The 25317-nt window shown below is 39.2% G+C and overlaps 1 protein-coding gene across 1 annotated transcript in view; it reads right to left on the bottom strand.

Annotated features, from left to right (window-relative positions):
* LOC106938469 (breakpoint cluster region protein-like) overlaps window positions 1-22209 on the bottom strand; it is a gene marked incomplete at its 5' end in the record, with an annotated part of 29660 nt that extends 7451 nt beyond the window's left edge. The window contains 13 exons of the mRNA XM_015020529.1: window positions 9-83; window positions 303-407; window positions 627-702; window positions 1961-2080; window positions 2171-2336; window positions 3093-3214; window positions 9649-9789; window positions 9915-9967; window positions 10068-10125; window positions 11203-11310; window positions 16001-16186; window positions 16515-16619; window positions 22006-22209. Of these exons, the coding sequence (XP_014876015.1) occupies window positions 9-83; window positions 303-407; window positions 627-702; window positions 1961-2080; window positions 2171-2336; window positions 3093-3214; window positions 9649-9789; window positions 9915-9967; window positions 10068-10125; window positions 11203-11310; window positions 16001-16186; window positions 16515-16619; window positions 22006-22209 (1519 nt within the window). The remainder of the gene's footprint in view (window positions 1-8; window positions 84-302; window positions 408-626; window positions 703-1960; window positions 2081-2170; window positions 2337-3092; window positions 3215-9648; window positions 9790-9914; window positions 9968-10067; window positions 10126-11202; window positions 11311-16000; window positions 16187-16514; window positions 16620-22005) is intronic.
* Window positions 22210-25317: the final 3108 nt, after the last annotated feature.

Here is a 25317-nt window from a genome sequence, read left to right as displayed (position 1 = left end):
TGACTCACTTAAACTCTGTTTGAGGCCAGAGGCAGAGTGGACGATTACATTCAGAAACCCGTAGAGACCGGAGGATTCATCCTCTGGAAAAACAGCAGAGATATTGGAAAAGGATGTCAGCGGGGGCAGATTAGAAAAGCATGCACGTCTCTGTTTGTTCTGGAGTCGATTCAGGCGGAGGGGGAAGAGCAAAAAGCAATGCCGGCTTGTGGGGAACATTTAATTTAAAGCTGTTTTTGTAATAATTTCATTCCTGATGCACAAATAAACCCCACATTTAGGCGCAAATAGAAGGAGCCTACCTTCTTTATTCAGACTAAGAGGAATGTTGTGGACAGTTTGGAGTTTGAGACAGGAGCTGGTCAACATTTGGAGCTCCATGGACGTCAGTGAGGGAGTTTTAACACCTCGAAGACACAGGAAGTTTATGTAAATGTCGGTGGATATCAAAAACATGTCATATTGGAATGTGAGTGGGGTCTTGTTAGTCATAGGCTGAAAAAGCAGGATTTGCTGTAAGTGTTTAATTAAACATGCATTGCACATTGTGACGTGGGAAGCAGGTATGTTTTCCTTTAATTGGATCAGACAGGACATGCCTGGAAGGACATCTCTTTGACACTCACATTTCTGCTGCTGTTCCCTGATTATCTCTCTCCACTCTGAACGCTCGTAGTCAGAAGAAATCAGGAAGCTGTAACTCTGAAAACGCACACACACACAAACAGAGTGTATAAGAAAACATAGAGATCTGGGAAAATGTATATAACCTGTTTTTGCTTTTATTTTCCATGCTTAATTTTTTTAGATCAAACAAATGTTAATATCAGAAAAGGATAACCTTAGTAAAACAGTAAAAAAAAGCTATGGTTAACTCCAGCCGAGTTACATTTCACTAGTCACACTCAGGTCTGATTAATGCCAAAATATCACAATCACAAAACCACTCAAATAGGAACTGTCTGACAAGATGGAGGTTAAAGATCTCAAAAGCAACAAATCATCCAAAGGCATAAGCCTCCACGAACGGAAAAAAAAAAAAAATGCAGAAGGTGGAGAACCTTTTCAGGAGAAGCTTGTAACAACCAGCGGACAACTACAACTCACTCAGGAGGTCACAAAAGGAGCCAGAACAACATCTAAAGCACTAAAGACTTCTCTTGCTACAGTTAAAGTCAGAGTTCATGATTCAACGATGAGAAAGAGGCAGGAGAGAGTTCTCAAGTGAAAACCACTGCTAACAAAAAACACACAGAAAAAGTTTCTGGAAAGTGTGCCGGTTTCTTCTGCTGCAAAACTCCGAGAATTTACAAAAACAAAACAAAACACATACAAAAAAACCCCATCATACTTCCAGTTAAACATGCCATAATTAAAATAGCCATAATTTAAGGAAACAAGATTTTGGGTTCGTAACAGAATATCTTGAGAGAAAATATCTGTTCATCACAAAAAGCTCATGGAGACTTGAGATATGCTGCAAGACAATGATTCAAAGCACACCAGCAATTCCCTCTATGGTTGGCTGAAAAAACGTAAAAAAAAAAAAAAAAAAAGGTTTTGTAGTAGCCTAGTCAAAGTCTAGACTTAAATCCAGTTGTGTGGTGTGGCATGATTTTAAACAGGCTGTTCAAACCCTCTTGTTTCAAGCCAAGTAAAATGAAACAGTTGCTTAAAAACTTATTTTTGTATTTACTCAAGGCAGCTTTGTCTGATGTTGAAACGCATTTGAAGATCTGAAATACGAAAGTGTGACAATGGAAGATCAAGCAATTAGTAGAAGGGAAACTATGAATTTGATCAGGTTGTTGAAACTTGTGACTGACTTATGTTTGGGACCTGAGTGACTCAGGAAGGCAACGGTTAAATAAGAGACAGAAGAAATACAAAGAACATGCCGGGAACGATTTAGAAAAGATAGACGTATGAGAGCACATCATCGTAATGGTCGCATCCTCACCTTTCCGTTCTTGTTGAACAATCTGAGCGGCATGCTGGGAGACGTTAGTAGCAGCAAAGACTCCTGCTCCGACAGTTTCTTCCGGAGTCGGTCGATTACTTTTGAACCCTTGTTGGCTCTCTGAAAATCCAAAGCGAAAAGAATGAAATGGATCATGGAAATTTGGATTCTCAGAATCATCTGTGTTTAGGAACAAGCCCTCCGACTGACCTTCTCCCTCTGAATCTCACTGCGGAGGTGTGAGATCTTGACCTTAACGGCGTCCAGCTCCTCGTCCGAGACTTGGGGAATGGCGAGGGGCTCGGTGTCTTCGGGGCCTTGGAAGGTCAGCTCAGTCAGGGGGATGTACCACTTGCAGTCGTACTGTTGGTTTTTACTGAAAGAGGAAAGTTAGAATGTCCAGAAATACAAGTAAAGTGGAAACAAAAAAAGCAGGAGACGGATCAATAAAGCAAGAACATTGATACAGATGACTACCAGGGAAGGGCTTTGGTGGTATTTTGGAGTCCACATTGGACTCTTTGGCCATCTGCAGTGGAAATCAAGATTTGGCTCCAGCTTTATGTGATGCAGATGGGTTTTTTGCAACATCACCTAGAATGTAAGTGCCATTGGATGCGATGCAATTGCTCGCTTAACATATCCTTTATATTTTCTACTGAATATTGTTCTCCAGATCATCGGTTTGTATTGTTTATAGATATTTCAGTCTTAAAACATGTTTAAATTTGAAAAATATTTGTTTGTTTTGGCAGATTAATTTGCTCCTTCTGCTCCGGATGCCTGAGTGTTACCATTTTTCTTGATCACTAACAGAATGCAGGCATCAGGCTTCGCTCTCATCTTTTTGTAAATATACCAAGCCGTTGCTCTAGACTCACCCTTTCTGCTTCCATTTTACTTTGAACATATTTAAACATTTTTATAATTATGCTGAAATGGTTTCATAGCACCAACTTCCATACGATGGCACGTTTAGCTGTGAAAGAATAACCTGCATCGGTCCATTAAAAACCTGAGTCGCTTTCCCAACTCCTGTATCATCTGTGTCAATGTTATCGTGCATAGCTGTGGGGTTTTTTTTTTTTTTTTTTTTTTTTCTATCTTTGCAAAGACAAACTGTTTTCTTTACCCTCCAATCTGTTTCTTCAGCTTGGCGCAGAGCAGCAGGTCAGTAAAGAGGAAGACGTGCCGCAGCTTCCTGGTTCCCTCCACCAGCTCCACCATGAAACTGTCCTTCAGCAGCTGGCGGTTCTACAGCAGCGACAGACAGCAGGGTTAGTTTGGGTCAGCAAGCGGGGGAAATAAGGATAACATCTTCCACTATTCTGGTAGCATATGAGACTCCATTTTCTAGGGGATGCATTAATAAAAAATAAATAATTAAATACATTTTTAAAAAAAAGTCAGGTACAATGTCTCAACAAACTGTTTTTTTGTTTTGTTTTTTTTTTTCAAATTTTGTGAAAAAACCTCAGTGTTGACCATCACAAAGTCACACATAAGTGAAGTGGAAGGAAACAAAACAGGAAATCAATTTTTCACGAACATAGTACATATATTCAATACCCACAAGTTAATTGAATGTAGAACCCCCTTTCATTGCCATTCCAGCTTAAAAGCTCAAAGTGCATCTTGGCCACAGCTAACGACTGAATTTATTGCCATTCGTCTTTACACAACAACTAAGTAAAGTTAAATTTGACGGAGAATGTTCTTAAACATCATTCCTTTAGTCTAGCCGTTGATTCTCTGATTGGATTTAGGTTTAAATTGAAACTGGGTCACTTGGTTGCATGTGTGTGGTTCTTCGCCCACACTCTAGGACTTTTGTAGCAACCAACAGGTATTCTTCTTGACTGACCAGTATTTAGTTCCAACCATGTTCATTTCAAACAGCTTGTATGTCTCTAATGAGAAGCATCCAGGCATGATACCGTCTTCTCCATGTGTATGTTGTGTTCAGGGTAATGTGAAGCGTTTTCTTCCAAACCTGTCTTTTGCTAAAAAGCTTGACTTTGGTCTTGTCTGAGCGGAGCACCGTCTTCTATATGTTAGCTGTGCTCCCAACGTGGTATTGAGGCGTTTTTCTCTCAACAATAAGTTCATTTTTGACACTGTGCTTTTTGTAGCCTACTCATTTGCACTGAGACTTAGTAATTAAGTATATTCTGAATTCAGTTGGAAGCCCTCTTTAAGACTGTCCAAATAAAAAAAAAAAAACTTCCCAGGTATTTTTTCACATCGCAATTTCGTGTTACTTCATTTTGCTCTATCTGAGGTTAGGGGTTGGAATGTGACATAATATGAAGAAGTTGGAGGAAATACTTAAGCGAGACCCTGAATACTCTCTCTCTAATTAAACCAGCAAGAACAGAGAAACAAACAGAGAGACATGAGGAAATGACTGCTTCAGGAAGGACTCAGCTATACAATAAAGCCTGTAAGATGGAAATAAAATCTGCAAGACTGAGTACTGGTTGTGTTCAGTTCAGTTTATGAAAAGAATCTGAGTCGTCTATGTTTACGCTGCAGAGAAATCATGAGAAGTTTCTCACAAAAAGGAAGAGCGATATCTGGGGGTCAGGACTCATCGCTGATGTCAGACTATATAATGAGATGTGTAATAAGGCCATTAACCAAAAGGGGGCAGTAAAGTCATTTTCTAAGGATTTCTTTATAAAGACAAGGAGAGTAGGCAAATGCAAAACCACAGTTTGGTTGTAAATGGCTCAATTTTATTCGCTCTTAACCTCAGTTTTACTTGTGGGATCGGGAGTGAAAACAGTTATTGAAGTCTGCTTGTTCTCGGCTTTATATCTTGTGAAAATTTAGCAGTTTTCTCACTTGAATCTGAGGGTTTGTCTTGGTGACAGATGTTTACTTTTGTGCTCTTGCAAAAAATATGATAGTAAACCAAAAAAGAGCTTGATAATAAACACACTAAGCAGATTTCTTCGTTAGCAAATAGGACAGGAGCCATGGCGGCTGATTGTCTGCAAATGAAGGGAACTTTAAGGGCTTTTTGGTTTGAAGAAAAGCACAAAACATGTAATCAGAAATTTGGATGCAAATTTGAACAGCTAAAGTTTTATTACTGTGCAACCTGTTCCTGCTCACTTCAAACCCATAGTAAACAATCCTTCCCTGCAGCAAAGCCACGAAGCATGACATCATGTTTGCTCAGAGCCAACTACATCCCTGTCATCGTGTTTGTGACCTCCCCTCTCTTTTTTTACTTTGTTTTTTTTCCCCCTCCTCCCATCTCCAGCGTGTCAGTCACCGACAGAGAAAACTGGAGTAGAGCTGAGGCTAATGACAGAAGAACATTTACGTGCTCGCAATAAAATTTTTAAAGAAAGATTGCGCATCTGAGGGTTTGTTCTGTTGTGAGTCAGAGCTGAAAAGCTTGTGAATGATGTAAGGAGGGGGCTGAGGAAGGATGACTAAGATGCAGGAAAAGAGGAGAAATGACGGAGAGAACCCGTGTAACGATGTCTGAGAGGGAATAGGGAGGAGAAAGAGGCCGCAGAGGAGATCCCTGAGGAGCAAATATCACATAGATGCTTCTTACTCTACGTAGATACCGAGCCGTGTGTCACTGCAGCAACATATTCCCACCTCTACTGCACTTACTGATCATCAAAATACAGAATCTAATTCCACATATTGACCGTAAAGCAGCCATAACCTGTGATGAATAACTTCGAGATTACTTGCTTTCATACTGCGTGTCTAGTTGGAACCCACGTTCGTATCACCACCAGATTCTCAGCAGACATTTGTACCTCACTAAGCTTTTTCACAAGAAGTATTTTACTGTGTATGGTATCCACAAATATCCTGCAATACAAATTTCCCACATAACCTACATAACCCTTGAAACCATTTGGCACCCCCGGCAGACAATTTACCATTTATTTCTGACAGATTATCCTTTACTGATTTTAAAAGTAATTCAAATTTAATTTTAAAAGAATGTTTAAAACACAAAATACTAAAGTTCTCTACGAATTTATGACAAACACTATAACAGTGGGCCGGCTCTGAATGTGCAATCTGTGAAAACATACGGAAAAGAAGGAGAGTTAAAGAATGAAAAAAGGAGGAAAAAGTGAAGGAAAAGAAGGATGGATATAAACAAGGAGGAAAAGAAGAAATACAATAATTAAAGACACAAGGAAGGAAAGAGTGAAATAAAAAAAAACAAAGTTAGTGCACTTAAAAGAAAGGACAGAAGTTGGATATTGGACATTATTTTCTTCCACTTCACAGCTACATGTAACGTTGTGTTTATCTTTTACATAAAACTCCAATCAAATAGACTAAAAACTGTTGTTCTGACCTGGAAAAATCCAAAAATTTCAAATAGTATGAATAACTTTAGAAGGTGCTGTTGCTGTATTCCTCCAGTGCAGAGAACAGGAAGCCACAGTATTTAACAGGCAGGGAGAGACATGCATCTTTACCCATATTTTCCAGCAGCTGACCGTCGCATTAAAAAAAAAAACAAAACACTCCTGCACAGATTAAATATTGACCAACTCTTGGAGGAGCCTCACCAAGAGCATAACGCACAAGTAATGGGATGGTTTATTTTTAGAGCATAAGCTCTAAAGGGCACCTCTGCACTCGTGTGAATGTGTGTGGATTTTTTTGTGCGTGAACTTGTGTGTGTGCGTGTGTGTGTGCGGACTGGGGGACATTTTTCTGGGTGGAGGAAAAAAGTGGAATTGTGTAAATGACTGTGTGCATTTCTAGTTCAGCATTTTCATTTTCATCCGAAAGGCAAACAAAGCAGAGCGAGGACATGAGTGCCGTCATTTGCATTTTAATTAAGCGCTTCCTGTTTGCCGCCACCCCCACTCATCATGGCGTGGGGCCGGGGCCTCTGGGGGCCCACCTGTACTCATCGGTTTCATCATACCTTCACTGACCAAACTGGAAGTGACTCAGTGTCTATGCACGGACGGGAACGATTACCCTTCAGTGCTCCTCCAATTGTTTAGCTTCGAGCCAAAAACACAAAAACACTCTGTGGTTTCTACCATGTTGGCTAACTTCCTTATCATTGACAAATCAAATAAGCTCGACATAAAACCGAGGGGGGAAAAAAAAAATTCCAGACTCTAAACATGCAACTTAAACCCTAAGGCAAAGAGAAAGGGATATTGAGTATTAATTTAAAAAAGAAAATGTGTGTAGAATTTGAAATGCACAGTTTTTGCATGAAAATCAGCAGCTTCTATGTGGCAACAGAAACAAACAACAACAAAAAAACTCAACAACTCCAGCCTATTGTTTACTTTATCTTTTGTGAGGTTTAATATAATGAACCCCATTGATTTCAGAGAGCTCTTTTCATGTATCCATGATAAATATTTGATGGCTGCTGTTGGGGCCTGAACTGACTGAGATGGAAACTGAGGCCTGCAGGAATAATAAAGGAAATGTGTGTGTGTGTGTGTGTGTGTGTGTGTGTGTGTGTGTTTGCCAGTGAGTATGTTCCTCCAACATATGGAACAGGGAGTAGGGAAGTGTGTGTGAATGGAAAGGGTGCAGTAATGACCCCCCTGTGAGCGGGGGGAGGAGCCCCGGCCGGCGTCTCGCCTCCTCCCATATACCATTAATAAATAATTAACCAGAAATCTGCCAGTCAGTGTGGACTGGTGGCACATTACAAGGCATTGTGTATGGCAAAGGCTATCAATCAAGGGGCATCCATTCATGTGCGTCAACTCATCTCCAGGGATGGGAGAAACCGGTGGGGGGGCGGGTGGTTGAGCGAGTCTGTGTGCGCTGGTTCGAAAGACGGGTGGAGGGGGTGGAGGGGGGAGTGATAGATACAGAGCAAACAGACAGAATCAGTCTCATGGAGGCAACCCCTGCTATGACCATATAAGGACACGGGCTCTGCTTTAGGCTGCAGATTGGTGGCTCCCGTGCACTCATCTGGTGGTGACTTCAAAGTCATCTGGAGGTTGAGTTTGTGATGTCATCATTCCCAAGATGGGCAGGTGCGAGTTTAGCTGACGTAGGTTAAAAAAGATAGAGGCTTATTTTAGGGGGAAACGTGGGATGTGGAAGAAAATATTAAGGAATATTTCAACCACAGGAGAGCGGGAAACAAAAAAAAAAAGATGGAAAGCTTATATAAGCCAAAAAGAAAAAAACTGCATTAATGTTCATTTGTCATTTTAAAGCACATGATCATCAGTCAGACAATTCACAAAATAACAGACATCCCTACATATTAAACGGTGCTTTGCAAAAATATTACCATTGTCACGATATTTATGTTTTTTTTTTATCCCTTCAGTTTTTAACCTAAGGTAAAGGAAAACAATACAGAGTTTTCAAAATTGTTTGCAAATAAATATCTGAGAGGGGCTGATTTGTATTTGTACTTGGGTCCATCCACTTAATGCTTTGATGAACATTATTTTGGGGTACGTCTTGCCCAGCTTTTTTCCATCTTGAGAACATAATGGTTGTCCATGCTCCTTTGAAAAATGGCAACAGTTCAGTCAGGTTCGGCGGAGAGCGCTAGTGAAGATCTATTTTAAATTCCTAAAATCAGATTCTCAGCCGGATTTATGTCTACAGACTTTGGCTTGGCCATTCTAAAACATAAACATACTGGGATATAACTCTTCCACTGTAGTTCTGGGTGTATGTTTGGTGTTTTTGTCCTGCTGGAGGGCAAACCTACACCTCTCGAGTCCTTTGCAACTTCCTACAGGTTTTCCTCCAGGATCAGGCGGTATTTAACTCTTTTTATAATTATATGCAACTTTGTGTTACAAAAATGTTGTATGAAATACATTAAAGTTTGTGGTTGTAACTTGACAAAATGTGAAAAAAGGTATGATTAATTTTGTGAGGCCCTGGAAAGGTAAAGGAGAATAGCAAAGATTTTTTTAAAAATCATTAAAGGAAAGGGAACAAACACTGTAAATATTATTTAGATGTGTAAAGAGTACCCGGTGAAATGCAACAAATAATTGAGCTGATTGATAAAACAGCAAATACAAATCCAGAAAGAAGGCAAAATGTAATCAATTTGGAGATTTCATATAATAGAGGAAAATGCATGAAAAGGTTTAGAGAAGGCAGAGAAATCTGTACATCCTGGGTTTCTGTGATCATCATGACTGCAGGCGGTACCAGAATGAAAACAGACACAATCCTGCAGTGTTAGTCCCTCGACAGGCCAGAAAACATTTCTGAAATCCTCCCTCAGTGATTCATGCCCACAAACAGAAGTTCTAGTTAAAACTTTGCAGCACAAGGGAAAACAACTGTTTGAATGAGTCATTTACACCGAGGGCGAGCAGACAACATGAAAGCGGTGCAATCTTGGATCAAAGAAACCATTAATCTTAAACAATATGCTCAAATGATGAAGGAAGACATTCGATGTGAACAGAATGACTCTCAAATCACAGAGGTTGAGTAGGAAACTGCCTTTCCCGAGCCCCTATAAACTATTTGGAGGATTTGGAGCAGCAAAGATGGCAGGGGAGCTTCAGTTTTATAGTCAGGTTCCTGTTTTGTGCTTCAACTTCGCCAGAACACAAGACAAAGGATCCCTGGGCAGGGCAGTCGGCTCCCTATTGCCTTCCAAGCTCGTTTCTTTGGATAAAAACAGCAGTACTAGTTTACTGCTTTGCATTCTGAACACTCACCTCTCCCTTCTTCCCAGCTAGAGACTGGCGCCTTGACGTCGTCTCCTCGTTGATGCTGGACAAAAAGTTCTGGGAGATCCGCAGGGCGTCCTGCAGGAGTGGGTGGTCCGGGTGGCTGGTGGGTGTGTGTTTGAGCAAGTCCTTTGAGCAATAATAATGTATCACAAAAACAAACAAACAAAAAAATATTTCAATTTGAATTCTCAGTGTCTAATATATAGACAGCTGTGACTTCAATAAAGTATGTTTCCAGTCATTTTGCTTACATGTAACACCAAAGTGCTGCGCGTCACCCGGTCCACAGGTTTATACAGTAAAGCTAGAAGTAAAATTAGACACAAATAAAGTGACAATTTTATTCTGCATGGATTATATAACAAGATAGATTTATAATTTAAAGTAACTTTAATATGACTGACCCTCCAGGGAGTTCTTGGCTGTATCCTTACAGTCTTTAGGGCTCCTCACCTTCAGGTTCTGTTTGGATTAAAAAAAAATAAAAAAATAAGTTGGCACAAACAACACTGAGTAGATTAACAACACAGAAATATGGTAAGGTTATATTACATGAACTTCATTCACTTCCAGATTAATTATTCAGCCATCAGCACATTTTTTTTTACTCCACTATCATTCTAAGATGGCTCAGAGTTATGCATCATCACTAAGACTATTGATAAGTCTTCCATGATAAATTTCATGTAGGGCATGTAGATGCCCGCCTAAATGCTGACTGGCAGGTCCTCATGAAACATAGATGAAGAATTATGTACTAGAAAGATCCTTATGGGTTGGGGAAAAAGGGAGAAGAAATTAATCAAAGATAGGTCTCAGCAGTCAGAGTTACACATTCTTCCAATTATGTTTGCTTTTGAGCAGCTCATGAGTAGCACTGTGGTCAAAAAGAAAAAGAAAAAGAAAAAAAGAAAAAGAAACTACGTTGGCCATTTGTCCCTGTTTGTGTCATGTGAATCACTATGCATGCTGCTCAGACAGAACTGTGCAAAGAGCAGCTGAAACAGTCAAACTTTATAACAATAAAGTGAAGCCCTCAGTTTATGAATCAAGAGAAGTCTTCTATTAGTTTTGTCAGAACTTGATTAAGTGGAACAGCACGGAAATATTTTCTAAACAGGGAACAACGGAGCATCTCGTCTCATTCAGTTTGCACAAGGACGCCGTTATCACTTTGCGAAATCCACGTTGAATGGCTGCTTTGACGTAGAAAAACTGGCCTTGCAGTTCTAACAACATAAATGCATCACACAGGACTTCCACGTTTGTTTGCTTTCCAGTTCAAAGCTCTGTTGAGGCCCAGTCATTTATGTCCAATGGGAGCAATGACTGTCACGTGTGCGGCTTTGTTTACAAATTACAGTCTGTTTGCAAAAAAAAAGCACAATGTGAACGCAAACCGCACTTTTGGTCCAGACCAAACAAGCGGGCCAAAGGATTTTCTTGATGCTCCAAGAGGGAAAAGAATATCAAATCGGTTACATCTTGCATGACCACTTAACTAAGCACTACCTGCCTATTTCATGTGGTCAGTCTCACCTCAGAGATTTCAGCAAACTGCGAGTTGGCTTGGCAGCACTTCTCCGCTGTCTCGACAGCAAGCTCATAGTTGTCCAGGAATGCCCGATACACTCCGAGCTGGCTGGCCTGAGAAGATGAGGAAAAGTTAGCATTTTAAAATAAAAAAGGAAAAAAAAAACATTTTTTAGTAAATTTTTAAAATATACTTTTTTAAAAGAGCCAAACTGAAATAGCAACATACATATTCAAAGTAATCTCTTGCCAAGCAGAATCTGAAAGACCGTGCAATGCATAATCGAACAAAACAACCAGCAAAGAAGACAGACGGATCAAAAACAACCCCATTTTTACTACGGTGGTCCTTGACGCTTGCTGCTATAGCAACTAGTGAGACCTGTTCTGTGTCGAGTGGAATAATTAATGACTGCAGTAACAGAGGCTATGATAGCACATTTAGGAAGCTTGATGACGAAATTAAATTCCAGCAAACGCTGTCTGCCAGAGCTGAGATTCATCTCAGCGGAGAACAAAAGGACGATCAATTCTTCGGAACAAAAGCTGAGGGAGGAGAGCGTACAGTGGAGCGGAGGTGGGCCCTGTGTGAGCTGTCAAGATCGACCCCCTGTGCGCACACCCCCACCTTTAAAATGCTTATCACACATGTAAGCACTTCCCATCTGAACATGCTGAACAGGAAATTTTACTTGTAAACCTGATCTCAGGGGGCAGCATTTCAAATTGCCTTTCATGCACATTTCAGGGATAAATCTTAAAGATGTATTTATCTTCATTTTGTCCAATGATTAGGAATAAGAGCTCAGATAATTAGAAAGACTGCAACATGGAGAGTGTTTCACAACCTTTTGTCAAAAAAACAATTGAAAAGTAAGTTTATCTAAAAATAGCGATTCAAAACTGAGATTAGTGTTTTAGCATTTTAATGTATGGAACTAGAGTTTTTGCTCTTCGAGCATTTAGAAGTAAAAAAAAAATAAAAAATGCAATGAATTACTGAAAATAAATTCAAAGTTGTGCACCAAATTCTTGTTTTTCGAATATCCTACAACTTTTAAACTCTGGGGGGAAAAAAAAGAACACAGCAGAAACATTTATTTCAATTTTATATCTGCAATGAGTTCACACACTCTTTCACTGCAACTGTACAACTTTCAAGCTATACGCCACAAAACTGAAAGCTGTATATTATGTCCAAGTTAAAACAGATTTAAAACGCTGTTTAGCAAAAATGCTGTTACGCCGTAAAGCAGCAAGAAGCAGGAAGGTGCTGCTTTCATAATCTTTCCCCAGGCAACACAATCTGCACTACTGCAGGGGCAATTCAGAGCGTGACAGTTCCACTGCAGAGGGAGCGGGCCGCCCAAATATCCCACAACCGCATCCCCATACGACAGCGTGAAGGCTTATGGATTGTAGCCATAGAGTCGGGGCAGAAAATGGTTTTGAGAGATGGAAGAAACACGCTTAGGTGTTTGGATTTCTCAGCTTGGGATTTGCAATTCGTTAGAGCGGCTGTGTAATTTACTGCAGAAAACAACATTAGGAAAACAGCCGAGTGACATTACATGAAAATGGCTGAATTTAGCCTTGGCTTGTAAGTTGCTCAAATGTCTTGTAAACATTTTTTCTGATGAGAGAAAGCACCGTTTCATCTAGACAGGAACAGATATGTTTCAATTACGGCTACAGCTAAATGTAGCAAGATACAAGCTAACGCTTCTGGCTCTATTGAGGCTATAACACCTTCATCTTGCTTATTATTAAAGGGGGCATAATCAAATCTACTAGCAAGCTGCCCTTCCTTGCTAGCATGTAGCATGTCAAGTAGTTGTAGCTGTAAGTGAAATAACACTGTTACCATTAAAAAGTACACAAAATGTAAAACAATAGTGGTTAAATGCAGTGGTGAGGAACTTCCTATTAATAGAGGATAATGTCTTCTCCCTCGGATCTGATGGAAAACTGGTTTTCAATCCTACTGGAAATGGGAAATACAGGAGAGCATGTCATTTTAGTAACATGGATGGATGTTGAAAAATAACCCCAAAGTTTTACGAGCAGAGAACCGCAGAGTGGTAACTAAGGAAGTCACTGGATGGCTCTGGGTCAGTTTGCACCTTTGAAATTTAAACCCCCTGTTTCATCCCAGCCTGTGTCAAATTTGTTGATTTGTTCCGTTTATTCCCACTATACAAAATATTTCATACCCAGCTACTTCAAGTTTTCTATTTCCCTTGTAGTTAGGTGTCATCATGATTTAGGCAGATAAATTATAAGTCCTGTATAATTTAATTTATTGGAAATCAACTAAAAAGTCTTCTACTCGTAGAGAGCTCATTTATTTTGACTGTTGAAATATTACGGCTAATGCCTCCTGTTCCAAATTTTATGAGCTGAATTTGGGGGGGGAAAAATGACCCTCAGCATCGCATTATGGATGAGTCTGTTTCTTAAGGCACAAAACAACCAAGAATACAAAGATATCGATTAGCAAGGGAGTAAAATGACTAACAATTGTGTTGTTTTTTTTTTTTGTTTTTTTTTTACCAGAAGTGGCCGTAATAGTGGAGATTGGTGAAGTCTATGAAGCAGCTGAGACACTTACTGTAAGTTTGATCCAGAGATCAAGAGGCATTTTAAAGTTGATGACGAGACTTGTCCAAGAGATATCAGGGATTTAGTCAAGCTAACAACCAACAGCAAACTTGACACTGAAAGCTAGTCACAGCCACAGTTTAAAACAGAAAAGCTTCATCTTCTTTTACTCGTCTTTAATAAAACAAATTCAACACTAGTTTAACAGATTCCCATCTCCGAGGCTTGTGTTTCGGAGGATCAGGATCACAACTGTAAATTTGCCCTATTTTCAGCCTTCAAACGATTCTCCCTGACACTTCAGTCTCGTAGCCTGTCAGCGACGCTCTGCCTTTTCCTCTTTTCATCCTCTCTCTCATCTTCCTCGTTCTGATGTCTCATGACTCCTAAGCTTTTGCAGATTTAAGAGTCATGGTGAGACAGCTCTATCAGAGTTCCAGCAGCCTGAAAATCTACTTGGCTTGTCGGCTCCCATCCTTTCACGGACGTCCCCACCCCCACGAGGACGCGCGCATCACCTCCTTTGCTCCCTTTAATTTTCATTTTTGGTCTATGATTTTGGTTTTACGGAAAACGGAATAAGATAGAAACAGTTTGACTGTGTAAAGCATGTCAGAAAAGTTGACATTGTTTATTGTTCAATAACAATAATATTATAACTGTGATATGCATTACTTTATGACTGTAATTCTTGCTCTTTTTGAACTTAAAAGAGCTTATATCATGCTATTCATGTATCTTTTTACACTATCTATAGGCTGCTCAAATCATAAACTATGGACCAACAGAAAGCTGATGTTGGTTTCCAATTTGCCAGTGTGGTAAAGGACAAATGCATTGTGTTATTTTGACATCTGAACCAACTTTATTTTTCTTTTTTCTCCTTTTTTCATACTCTATACCAATCAGATCTGTCAAAGTAAGACTAAACACGGGTTCTTCGAAGCATAGTTTGTGATTGTTGCCATCCTACTTGAATTCTGAAAATGAATTCATAGAAGTTTCATTGCACTGAATCTAAACCAGATCTGTATGTTAAAAACTAGAGTTCTTCCAGTCTGGGACCCATAAAACCGAAATAACAATAGCACATGCTAAATGCACGCTAAAATGTGAACCATTCTCAACCAGCAAGTGTAATGACTGTGTAATCCTTTACCATCAGAACAGACAGTAAATGCGTATACTGAAAATAAATGTGTCCGATTTAGAAGCAACCAAAAAGAGAAAATAAATATGCAAAAGAAAATGTTTTATTTTAATTTCTTCCAAGTGCCTATTAGAAAATAATACAAATTCAATTAAAATTTCTCACCCAAAGCCCAAAGGCAGCCTTCAGAGACACATTAATAAGATTGCATGTGTGTGTGTTTGTGTGTGTGTGTGTGTGTGTGTGTGTGTGTGTGTGTGTGTGTGTGTGTGTGGTGAAGGCAGCTCCTATTTATAGCAGCTTCTTGAAGACAAAAAGCACACAGCGTTGTGATGGCCTCAGCTGCCTGAGGCAGAAAGGGGGCATTGTGAGCAGGCCTGTGCCCCCCTCTGTGTGCTCGAGCACGTCAGAGTATAAACCAGTCTGGGGAGGCGGCTGGACGAGGAGCATGAGGGAGAGATCAGTGGGAGAGGAGCTGTAGTTCTCAGAGTATTAACAAATGATTCATTGTGAGTTAATTGACCCGCTGTGAAAATGATTAAACAGAACCACTGTACTGTACATTTGGCCCTGACATCCTTGGAAGAAACTGCTGCAGGACATAGAAAGAGAGAGTGAGCAGCTGTTTGGGCGGAAAAGGGGAAGGAAAAGCAGTCCAGATTTAATTTGTGCAAATTTGAAAGCACGACGGAGAGGAAAAGATCGCTAGAAAAATCAAATCTGCTTTTATTGCCGATTTATCAAATTTAACTGGCAGGTCCTGCTTCTGACATCCTTCTGTTTGATGAGATGTTACAGTAAGTAAAGCCGCCGTGGCTCTGTTGGTTTGCTGTGGGAGGGCGTCCAGGCAACATAAATGCCACTGTAGAGCCCCGAATGTCCTTTCCCGCTGCTGTCAACCTTTGTGGCTGCCCAATGTTGTCACTTTGATTAGGGGTAACGTCACGCAGCTACACCCAGGGACTCAGCTGCTGTCATAGCGGCACACAGTCTACAACCACAAACAGACCAAGCCTTTAATTTTCCCTTGATAGGAACCCAGACTGTATTCACCAGTTTCTGGAAGAGGTCTCCAACCCTCTGGTGGTGGCTCCACTGCTGGACGCGGGGCAAAAGTCCGTCGTAAAACTCCTTGTGGATTTCGTAGAGCTCAGGCACTTTGAAGAAGATGGTTTCAATCTGGGCCACTGTGAGAACAGGCTGGGACGTTGTAGCAGCTGCCTTCAGTGGTTTCATTGGCTGAGACAAACAGAAATTCAGTTCAGTTTAAATCAAACCAGTTAGTCAAAGGTCAATTTTTGATTCCTTATCCCTGGACTGGAATCAAACAGTCTCCTTGAAACATATTGAGAAGGAGAAAATCCAATTATCCAATTAAAACACCTTGAATGTATCACTGGTTTGCAGAAACTTGCTGAAATGTCTGAAGCGCCGAAATCGAAACAACTGAACTCAAAGTTGGCAACATCAGGAGAGTGAAAAATGACCACTGTCGCTGGTTTCAGAAGGTGTGACCTGGAGTTTTACTTAAGGAGACGATAATGTTGTGCAATGCAGTTTCACTCACCAGTAAAAGAGCCTCTAGGTGGCTGAGGTATGCTTCTTCTGTGGCCAAGATCCCAGACAGGACCCACTTTCTCATCTCCAAACCCTTTTCAAGGTCACACTCCGTCTGTGAAGAATACAAACATGTCTAAAGCTTAAAAGAAAATGCAACAACTCTAAAGCAATTGAATGATGTTTTGCCTCCTGACAACCTAAATACATGGCATATGGTCCAAACTGTATGAAACCCTGCTTTCATACTTTTTTTTTCTTTAACCAAAAAATCTAATTAACCTCAAATGTCCTGACTGATAAACTAAAATTCATTCATCAATGATGGTAAAAGGGTGATGAATAAGACTCTGAGTGTCTATAGTTACTGGCTAACCATGGAGGAGCTGCAGGAATGCTCAATGAAACAAAAACATCCTTTAAAAAAAGAGAGAGAGAGAGAGAGACATCCGAGGCTGCTTTGCCATTCCTCCATTCCCCTCAGCTGAGTCAAAGCTCACTGAGGAGCACAGACATGAGAGAAAACAGAACAACAGAGAAACTCCTCGGGCTGTCTTGTTTAACCAAAAACTCTGAAATAACTCAAACAGACAGGGTTTCTCCCATGGCAGAAAAAAGGTTGGGGCCTAAATATGTGCATGCAGAAGAAAGACACAAGCTCCAGTCTGGAAGTGGGGGATTTCAGCTCTGTAGGTAATGATGGAGAGGAGAAATGAGGATCAAAATAATCATAGAAAACTCTAAAAACAATATTTTTAAAGGGAGGAATAAACATATTTCAGGTGTAATAGAGATGAAACTAGTGCCTGCAACAACAGATAGTGAAACTAGCTCAGCGGCGCATATGCAATATATTGCCAAATGTATTCGCAGATCTATCGTCACCTGATTTTGACCGACATCAAATTCCTAATCCATAAAGATTAATACTTCATGGTTAGCTTCCACAAGGAGAAGCACATTTGTGAGGTTAGACACTGATGTTGGACAAGAAGGCCTGTCTTGTCACCCAGAAGATGTTCTGTCAGGTTGAAGTCAAGACTCTTTTCAGGTCAGTCAAGTTGAACTTAATGATGGCGATCCATTCTATAAAACTTGTTAACTCTCTTGTTAATCTGAAGTCCATTTGAAGTTTGAAGGTCCGCAGCTACTACATCCGCAGAAAGCTAGCAACCTCTTAGCCGAGGCTAATGAAACCTCAGCCTCTGCCACCAGTTCACTATTGAACATTTAGTAGTAAGGAAAATTAGCAGCTGGAGCCACTGCATCTCGTCATGGCACTACAGTGGGATTTATTAAGCTGCTGAGATCCCGTTCTTTCACAAACGTATGTGGAAGCAGCTAGCATGACTCGGTGCTAGGAAGTGCTTGACACAACTGAAATTAATATTTTAATGGTTGCAAATATATTTGGCAATACAGTGTCACAGTTTATATGATGCAAAATGATAAAAAAAAAAGATTATATGAAAATGACATTTAAATCAGTTTTAGCATATTCAGGCTGTAAGTAAGGAAAGTCAATATTTCTCATTATCATAGTAATAATATATATATAAAAAAAGCAAATCTTCTCAGTACTTTCAATAAGAATTTCTAAGAATAGCGCTACTTATTGTTGCTTTACATTACAGGGTACAATATGTCGCACCGTGCCTTCTACACTGTTTTTGCACACACTTACGGGGAGAGCTTCGATGTCTGTGGGCGTACATGCATTTATTAAAATGATGGGGCAAATGGGTTTGAAACCGGTTTCCATGGCCACTGCATAAGTAGACGATGATGCAGATTTCAGGGAACAGTTAAGGGCTGAGTAGATGATGAAACCCTCTGGGATTATTATAGACCGCGTTACATAGGAGGTTGTTAACCTGCAGATTAAAAGCATGACTAAATACACTTTTTTATGATGTTGCAACTCCTGCAACACTATATTTTTTGTAAAAAAAAAAATACTACTTGACTAGAGCAAGACATTCACAATTGCATCTTTTTAATTTTGATTTAGATAGTTCTATCGTTCTCCATACAATGAACCACAAGAAATCCAGTGGAGCGCATGTGGCTCCAACAACAACATCTGTGATTTGTACTGCAGAGAAATCAGTGATATGGTTCAAAGGTTTTGCAAGGTTTCTGATGTGATCTGGTAAGCTCATGTTCAGCTTAGGAACCCCTGGACTATCACTTAATTCTGAAACGTCTTTTACTTCTAGCTTTTTCTTTCCTTTTCCTGAATTACTAACCCTACAAACATAAAAACACACCATGCATATTTGTCCAAAGACAACATAAAGAGCAAGCTCGTGACTGACTCTTTTTTTATTATTTCTAACAATCTGCAAAACAGTCATCATTAAACTTGGACACATATCACAACGTCCACAAATACACACAAATAAATCAGTACACATATTTAACAATTTAACATTTCATTTAAAAGTGAAAATAGATTTCTTTCCTAAAAGTTTTTAAAGCACAAACTACACACTAAAAACAACAACAATGAAACAGTCTGTTCCTCTTCTTGTACAGTGCCTGCAAAAAGTATTCATTAAAGAGTTTTATTGTTTTGATTTTTTTTTGTAAAAAAAAAAAAAAGCCATATTGTATTGATCATGATTGAATTGCAAAAGTAATAAAAAAGGTAAAATGGCCTATAAGAAAGATAGCGAATACTTTTTATAGGCCATGTAACAAAGCCTCATCTTTAAAGGTTTTATGCTTCAGTGGTGTGATCTTTTCCTGTCTTATTTCTCTCTATTATTCTCTTACACCCCCTTTCATGACAGCAGTCTGACGATGGATTTTGACAGCTTCTGCATTATGTATAACATTGTTTATTGTTCTGTGCTGCATTGTATGTTCCCATTGCTCATTATATATAGGCACTAAAATACACATATAAAGAAAGTATGTATAAAAATACATTTAAATATTTTTTTTTTCCTGGGCTATCTTTTAACTGAGGTGTTGCTAAAATAAAATGTAATGGATTTATTGCTCTAATGCAGCTCATAATGAAGACCTAAAAAAACAACAACAAAAAAATAAAAAATAAGTAGCTGTGACGATGAGTAAAAATGTGTTATCACTCTCAATGCTTATAAAGTAGAAAACATAGAGAAAAAAGTTACGCCATAAAAAGAAAAGACACAGGTTCAGCATTATTTCATCCATTCAGATGACAGAACATAGAAGACCTGAGTAGATGCCCAGACATTCCATCTTTTATTCATTATGCTGGCAAGTAATGAGCCCGTCTTTGGGACCAGCTTAAAGAGGCGTCTGCGAGCGGCACTGAAGCTACACACCTAAACAAGAAGCTCTCATGATCTGATTCGAAACAGATCAGTAAAAAAAAAAAAAAGGCAGCTCCATAACAGAGTTTTAACAAGATTGAGAAGACAACAATAAATAGTAACCCTGTATTAGTTTTATTAACACTTTTATTTTTTTTATTTTACAAATTGCTCACAAACAATTTGTGCCATTCCTTTTTATTTAACTCCTGTTGTGATTCATGTCTGCTTGGCTACATCCAAAATATCCCGTGTTGCACCTCAGTTAGAAATATGAAAGATTCCAGATTCTCTAGAAAGATTTGATTTCTTATTGTTATTATGTCAAAGTTTCATGTAGCCAAAGCAAGCAGGGGCATGACCTCACCAACAGTATTATATGAGAAGCAACAACAGTGAAATTTGAGAGGCTTTATGATGTTGCAGCTCTGGTAGTCAAACTTTAAAGCTAAAAAAAATAAAAATAAAATGAAAAATCTGCTTTATAGGTTGAGGAAGAAAGCCGTCCTTGATTTACGCTTCTGCAACTCTCGCAGCAATATAACTGTCTTCATGATCAGTTACCCCTATTCTCCTCTTACTTTCTAACGAGAGGAAAAGTCACAATAGGAGGAAAGAGAAAAGGAGCCACTGATAAAAATCAAATCATCTCTGATGGTGAGTCACCACAGTGACATCATAAAACCGTCAGCGCACACTGGGCCAAATTGAGCCTGTCTGCGCTCTGATACATAAATTAAAGAATGAGACAGGGGCGATGTTTGCGGAGGACTTTTCAAAGGGCAAATAAAAAGCGATAGTTGCTCTGGCAGCCCATGAAAGTCTGTTTGACTGTGCTGGGAATTTGTTAAGGGAGGATTGTTTAAGTGTTGCGTCATACATTTGACTGTCTTTCAGAGGAGGGCTGCTCTGGAGCTAAAACTGCGGTGAAAGAAACCAGCAAACAATTTATGTGATTAGGTAGCAGAGAAATCCATTAAATAATAAATGGATTTGAGCAATATTCATTACCTGTTGATGTCTTGTGCAAATTCACTTTGAAGAATTATAGTATATAACCTTAGTAATGCCCCTTTTACAATCAATTAAAACCAAACATAATGTTTCTGGGATCCTAGAGGGAATGTAATCATCATGGTACTGCTAACATAGTACACCTTTGCTACCATGTGATCACATCTACACTAGATTTTTTTCTTGAATTCACAACCTGTGTAATTTCCCTATAAAAATGTAACGTTCCTGCACCTCCATCAGTTTCAACATAACTTTAGGGAAGGAAAAACTATCAGAGTTACTATTATATGAGAAGATGGGAAAAAAAAAACAACCCTGTTATTTTAGCAGAAGGAGTAGAGGACTAGTATTAGATATGAGTTTGTAGTCAAATATCTACCTAACATGAATATTTAAAAAAACAACATCCCATTAGGTGCAATGGTACAATTGAAGAGGGTCTATTTATGCTGCCATAGTTGTATATGTTTTTGGACGACTTAAATCTGAATCCTAAGTTCCCCGGTCAAACAATTAAGTCAACGACCACTATTTATTGTCAGATGTAAGCTATTTATTACACGTCTTGTGTCCTGTGAACGCTCCCCAGGTGTATTAAAGATTGAAAGGTTATGAACTAAAAAATCCTCATGACAACCAACACATACTGTAGATCTCACCGCTCAGAAGCCATTTTAACCTATTCCTTTAAACTGTGGCACCCTTCCATTTTTACTTTCGTCACAAAAAACTAAGAAAAGCAGCTCTTTGGTGTATATGTCATCTTCACTATAATCTGTAAAGAGTGTCAAACGTTAAATATCGCTGTATCTATTTTTACAAATACAGAAAGGCAGAAGGAAGAGAAATGGAAGAAGGATTGAGATGGTTGTAAAGTTATGGGGATGAGGAATAATTCTGCCAAATACTCTCCCAGAAGCAGTCAATCTCTGAAGGCTAATTTGTTTCTTTCTTGGGTGTCAGGCTGCAGGGTGGAAAAACATGTTTTTATAGAAACGTTTTAATTTAAAGCGATAGGCCTAGAGAACCTTCAGCTGATGAAAAGTTGGAAGGTGAAAAATATTCGCCCTTTTCAAACATATTTGTGTATTCTTAAACCCTGGCTTTAGTTTGCTTTTGCAGGAAAAGTAAAGGAAAGTGTCAGCTGATACTGATGAGAAGACGCAATGGCACACTGACCGACTTGGAGGACTCCAGTGATCCTGAGGAGAGCGTGTCCCGGCTGCTGCGGCTCTTGGAACTGAGGTGCGGCGAGGATGATGGCGAATCGTCAATGTACGGCAGGATGTCATGGTGCCGCCGCTGCTCCTCTGCTCGGTCTGCGTCGTAACCGTACGTTGGAGGAGTTCCAGTGAAATGGCCATCTGTTGAGGACAAAAGCCAAACAGCAATTTAAGACCTTTAAAAGGTTTTTGAAATTGATGCTACGGTATTACGGACATGCTGATGTGACTTCTGGGCTAGCGGGGCAATCAAATCTTTAATTTTCCTGACTCAGGCTTCCAGAGTTTTCAGTATATTTTTAGCAATTTCTTAAAGTTTAAATCTGCACAGCAGATATTTCTACAGTCATCAGGCTTTAAATACGGGGCTCTAAGGAAAGGGACGGCTGGATTGATCGATGGATAGATGGTAAAGTCAAACTGCGGTCTTGTTCATGCTATAGAACCATGGTTAAAATTTGCTTACATAAAAACTGTCACTTAAATAGCCTGTGCAAAAACCAAAATCTGCATAAAATCCTTCACTTCTACTACAGACATCAAAGCATCCTTGACCTACAAATCACAATTTATGCTCATTATTTGAGGTTTTCTGCATGGCAGTGCACTGAGACAAAGACAGGGAGTTGTGCATTCCATTTACTGATTGGCTTCGTGCTCTCAGAAGGTTGCCAAGTCTGGAAGAGTTAATTTCCAACTCTAATTAGAGTAGCTCAGGAAACTGGGGCACATAAAATTAATTTCTCTTGCATCTTTGTTCATACACCATAAACCATCAAAAGGAAACACCTGAGAAAGAAAACTGAAAACTGCTTAAAGGTTGTTTTTTGTTTGTTTGTTTGTTTTTTAAAAGTAGAACACAGGGTGGATCATTAAAATGTATTATTGATTTGCAAACTTCTCAAATTTTAACGATGGACGTTAATAACTTATACAGCAATATATGATTCACTTTAATTGGAGTCAGAACAAGAAACAAAGACCAGTGAGCTGTTTGTTCAGCAGATCAGTGCAGGATGTGTGACAGATGAAAGAAAGACAGAAAGAAAGAACTCTAAAGAGATAGTGAAGAACTTTTTGAAGCACCTAAAAGTTTTCTTTTAGGTGCTTCAAAAGAAAGTTTTCTTTTAGGTGCTTCAAATACTGTAGTTTCTAAAAATATGGTATTTTTTATATGCTGAATCAGACTTTGTTTCCACTGAATGAACCAAAATACAAGCCCTAATTGAGAGATACACTTTTAATATCACTCTGAACCTTCAGGGTGGAGCTTTGTGAAAGAGTACTCAGCATTTAAAATGACTCAAAAAAAAAAACTGTATTTTTTTTTTAAATGAAACATTTGTCAATATTTTTATATTTCCCTGTAGTTTTGTAGAAGGTTCTTTATTTCAGAGTGTAACAGCTGTAAAAGGTAAAAGGTTCTGGCTGCAGAACACCAAGTTAAAATCCTGATTAGACATGATGAAAGTCTTCTTCCATAAACTACATTTGAAAGTCACTGTAGTTACTTTTGCATACTGTGCCAATTCACAAGTGTCACACTAAAACACAATGCTCAACTTTATAGCAAATTTACCTTTCCACAACATCCATACGTAGCAGCAACAATCTATGTGCAGTTTACAATTAAAGGATTGAAGTTAACAACACAGAAGGAGGGTATTCAGTGTCAAGGCATTATGCCCCCCCATCCATCCATCCATCTTCTTTATACCCTTGTCCCTTAGTGGGGTGGGGAGGGTTGCTGGTGCCTATCTCCAGCTAACGTTCCGGGCGAGAGGCGGGGTTCACCCTGGACAGGTCGCCAGTCTGTCGCATTTATGCCCACCCATGATTTCCAAAGCTCACTGTTGTTGACGGGTGATGCCCGCTGCGCCTTCTTTGACCAACGGCATGCTGCCAGAGGGAACAACCCAACACAGAAACTCTGTGTGGGGCAAACAGCCTCTTCCCACAATGCCAAACCTTTCAGCAAACCATAGTTCCCAGTGTGACGCTTGCAGAGTCATTGGTGGTGTAAAAATACCGGGTGGGGTTTTTAAAAATACCCAGTTGAAAATGAGTGAGTGCGCTACTAGCATGTTTTTCTTTCTGGGTTTTCTAGTTCTGCCTTGGTGCATTAATAGTATGCATAAAAAAATAAAATAAAATAAAAACTGGAGTTTTTCTTTTTTGAGAAATAACTCTGCAGCTGTTTTTTAATAACACTGAACACACTCAGAGCATTTTACTATTTAAATCATAGATTTGTTTGGAAAAATGCCATTTCTGGAAATGACGCATGCAGTTTTAATGTAACACAGTCCAAAGAAAACACTAAAGTCTAAAATAATGGAGAAAACAACTATTTGCAGCTGTAAACACCAAGAAGTAAAAATGGGTGCTGTGACTGTAAGTAAAAATAATTAAATGAAACTATTTTTCCATGGCTTGATTTGCAAACCATGGAAATTAAGCCATAGATTGCCCTGAACCACTTTTTTTTTTTTTTAATTTACACAATTTTTTATGAATATTTTACTTGGGTTTTCACCCATTTGTTGCCTCTCCTGACCTTTTTGTTTCCCCCCCTTCCTCTCGTGTTCCATGAAGGACATCTTACATAAAGATAATAAAGCACCAAAAATATCACTGAACAAAAAAACAGGCAACTTATTGATTCCTACTTGGAGCTACTGAAAGCAAAACCTAATACAGGTCCCAGCAATAAAAAAATAAAACGCACGTGTAAACTTTCCTCTAAAATGCGTGCATGGAAACAGCGTTTGGGAGGGGAACAGCTACAGGGCACGTTCCTGCAGAAGGCGGAGAACTACAATAACACTGGCATCCGCCTAACTGGGTGTTAATGACACTGATGGTGACATGTGGCTGCTCTACAGCATGTGGGAGCTGGTGTTTGTACAAGTGGCTATATTAAAAGATGATTAATGATAATCTTAAAATCTAACTCTCTGGAGCTGATTAATCAAAAATTGTTTTACAAAACCATAAAGTGTTGCTGTGGATAAGGAAACCACATGAAGCAATCAAGATACATGGGCACCATTGAGGATTATAGTGTTATGCGTTCAGACAAAATAAAGTGAATCTGGTCTTTGCCAGGTTCTTAACATATTTAAACCTGGCCTTGTGTGCGCCAAAACGCAGCAAATTTTAACCTTTCATGATTCATTAAACATAAACAAAGCAAAAAAAAAAAAAAAAAAAAAAAAAAAAAAATAACCAATTCCCTGTGCATCACGAGAAAAAAACAAGGCGCTTT

This window comes from Poecilia latipinna, unplaced genomic scaffold, assembly GCF_001443285.1.
Source record: "Poecilia latipinna isolate Pla-1442-1.1 unplaced genomic scaffold, P_latipinna-1.0 Scaffold2601, whole genome shotgun sequence".
NCBI classification, from domain to species: Eukaryota; Metazoa; Chordata; class Actinopteri; order Cyprinodontiformes; family Poeciliidae; genus Poecilia; species Poecilia latipinna.
The sequence above is the reverse complement of the archived record's forward strand: the minus strand, read 5'-3'. Positions and strand labels throughout refer to the sequence as shown.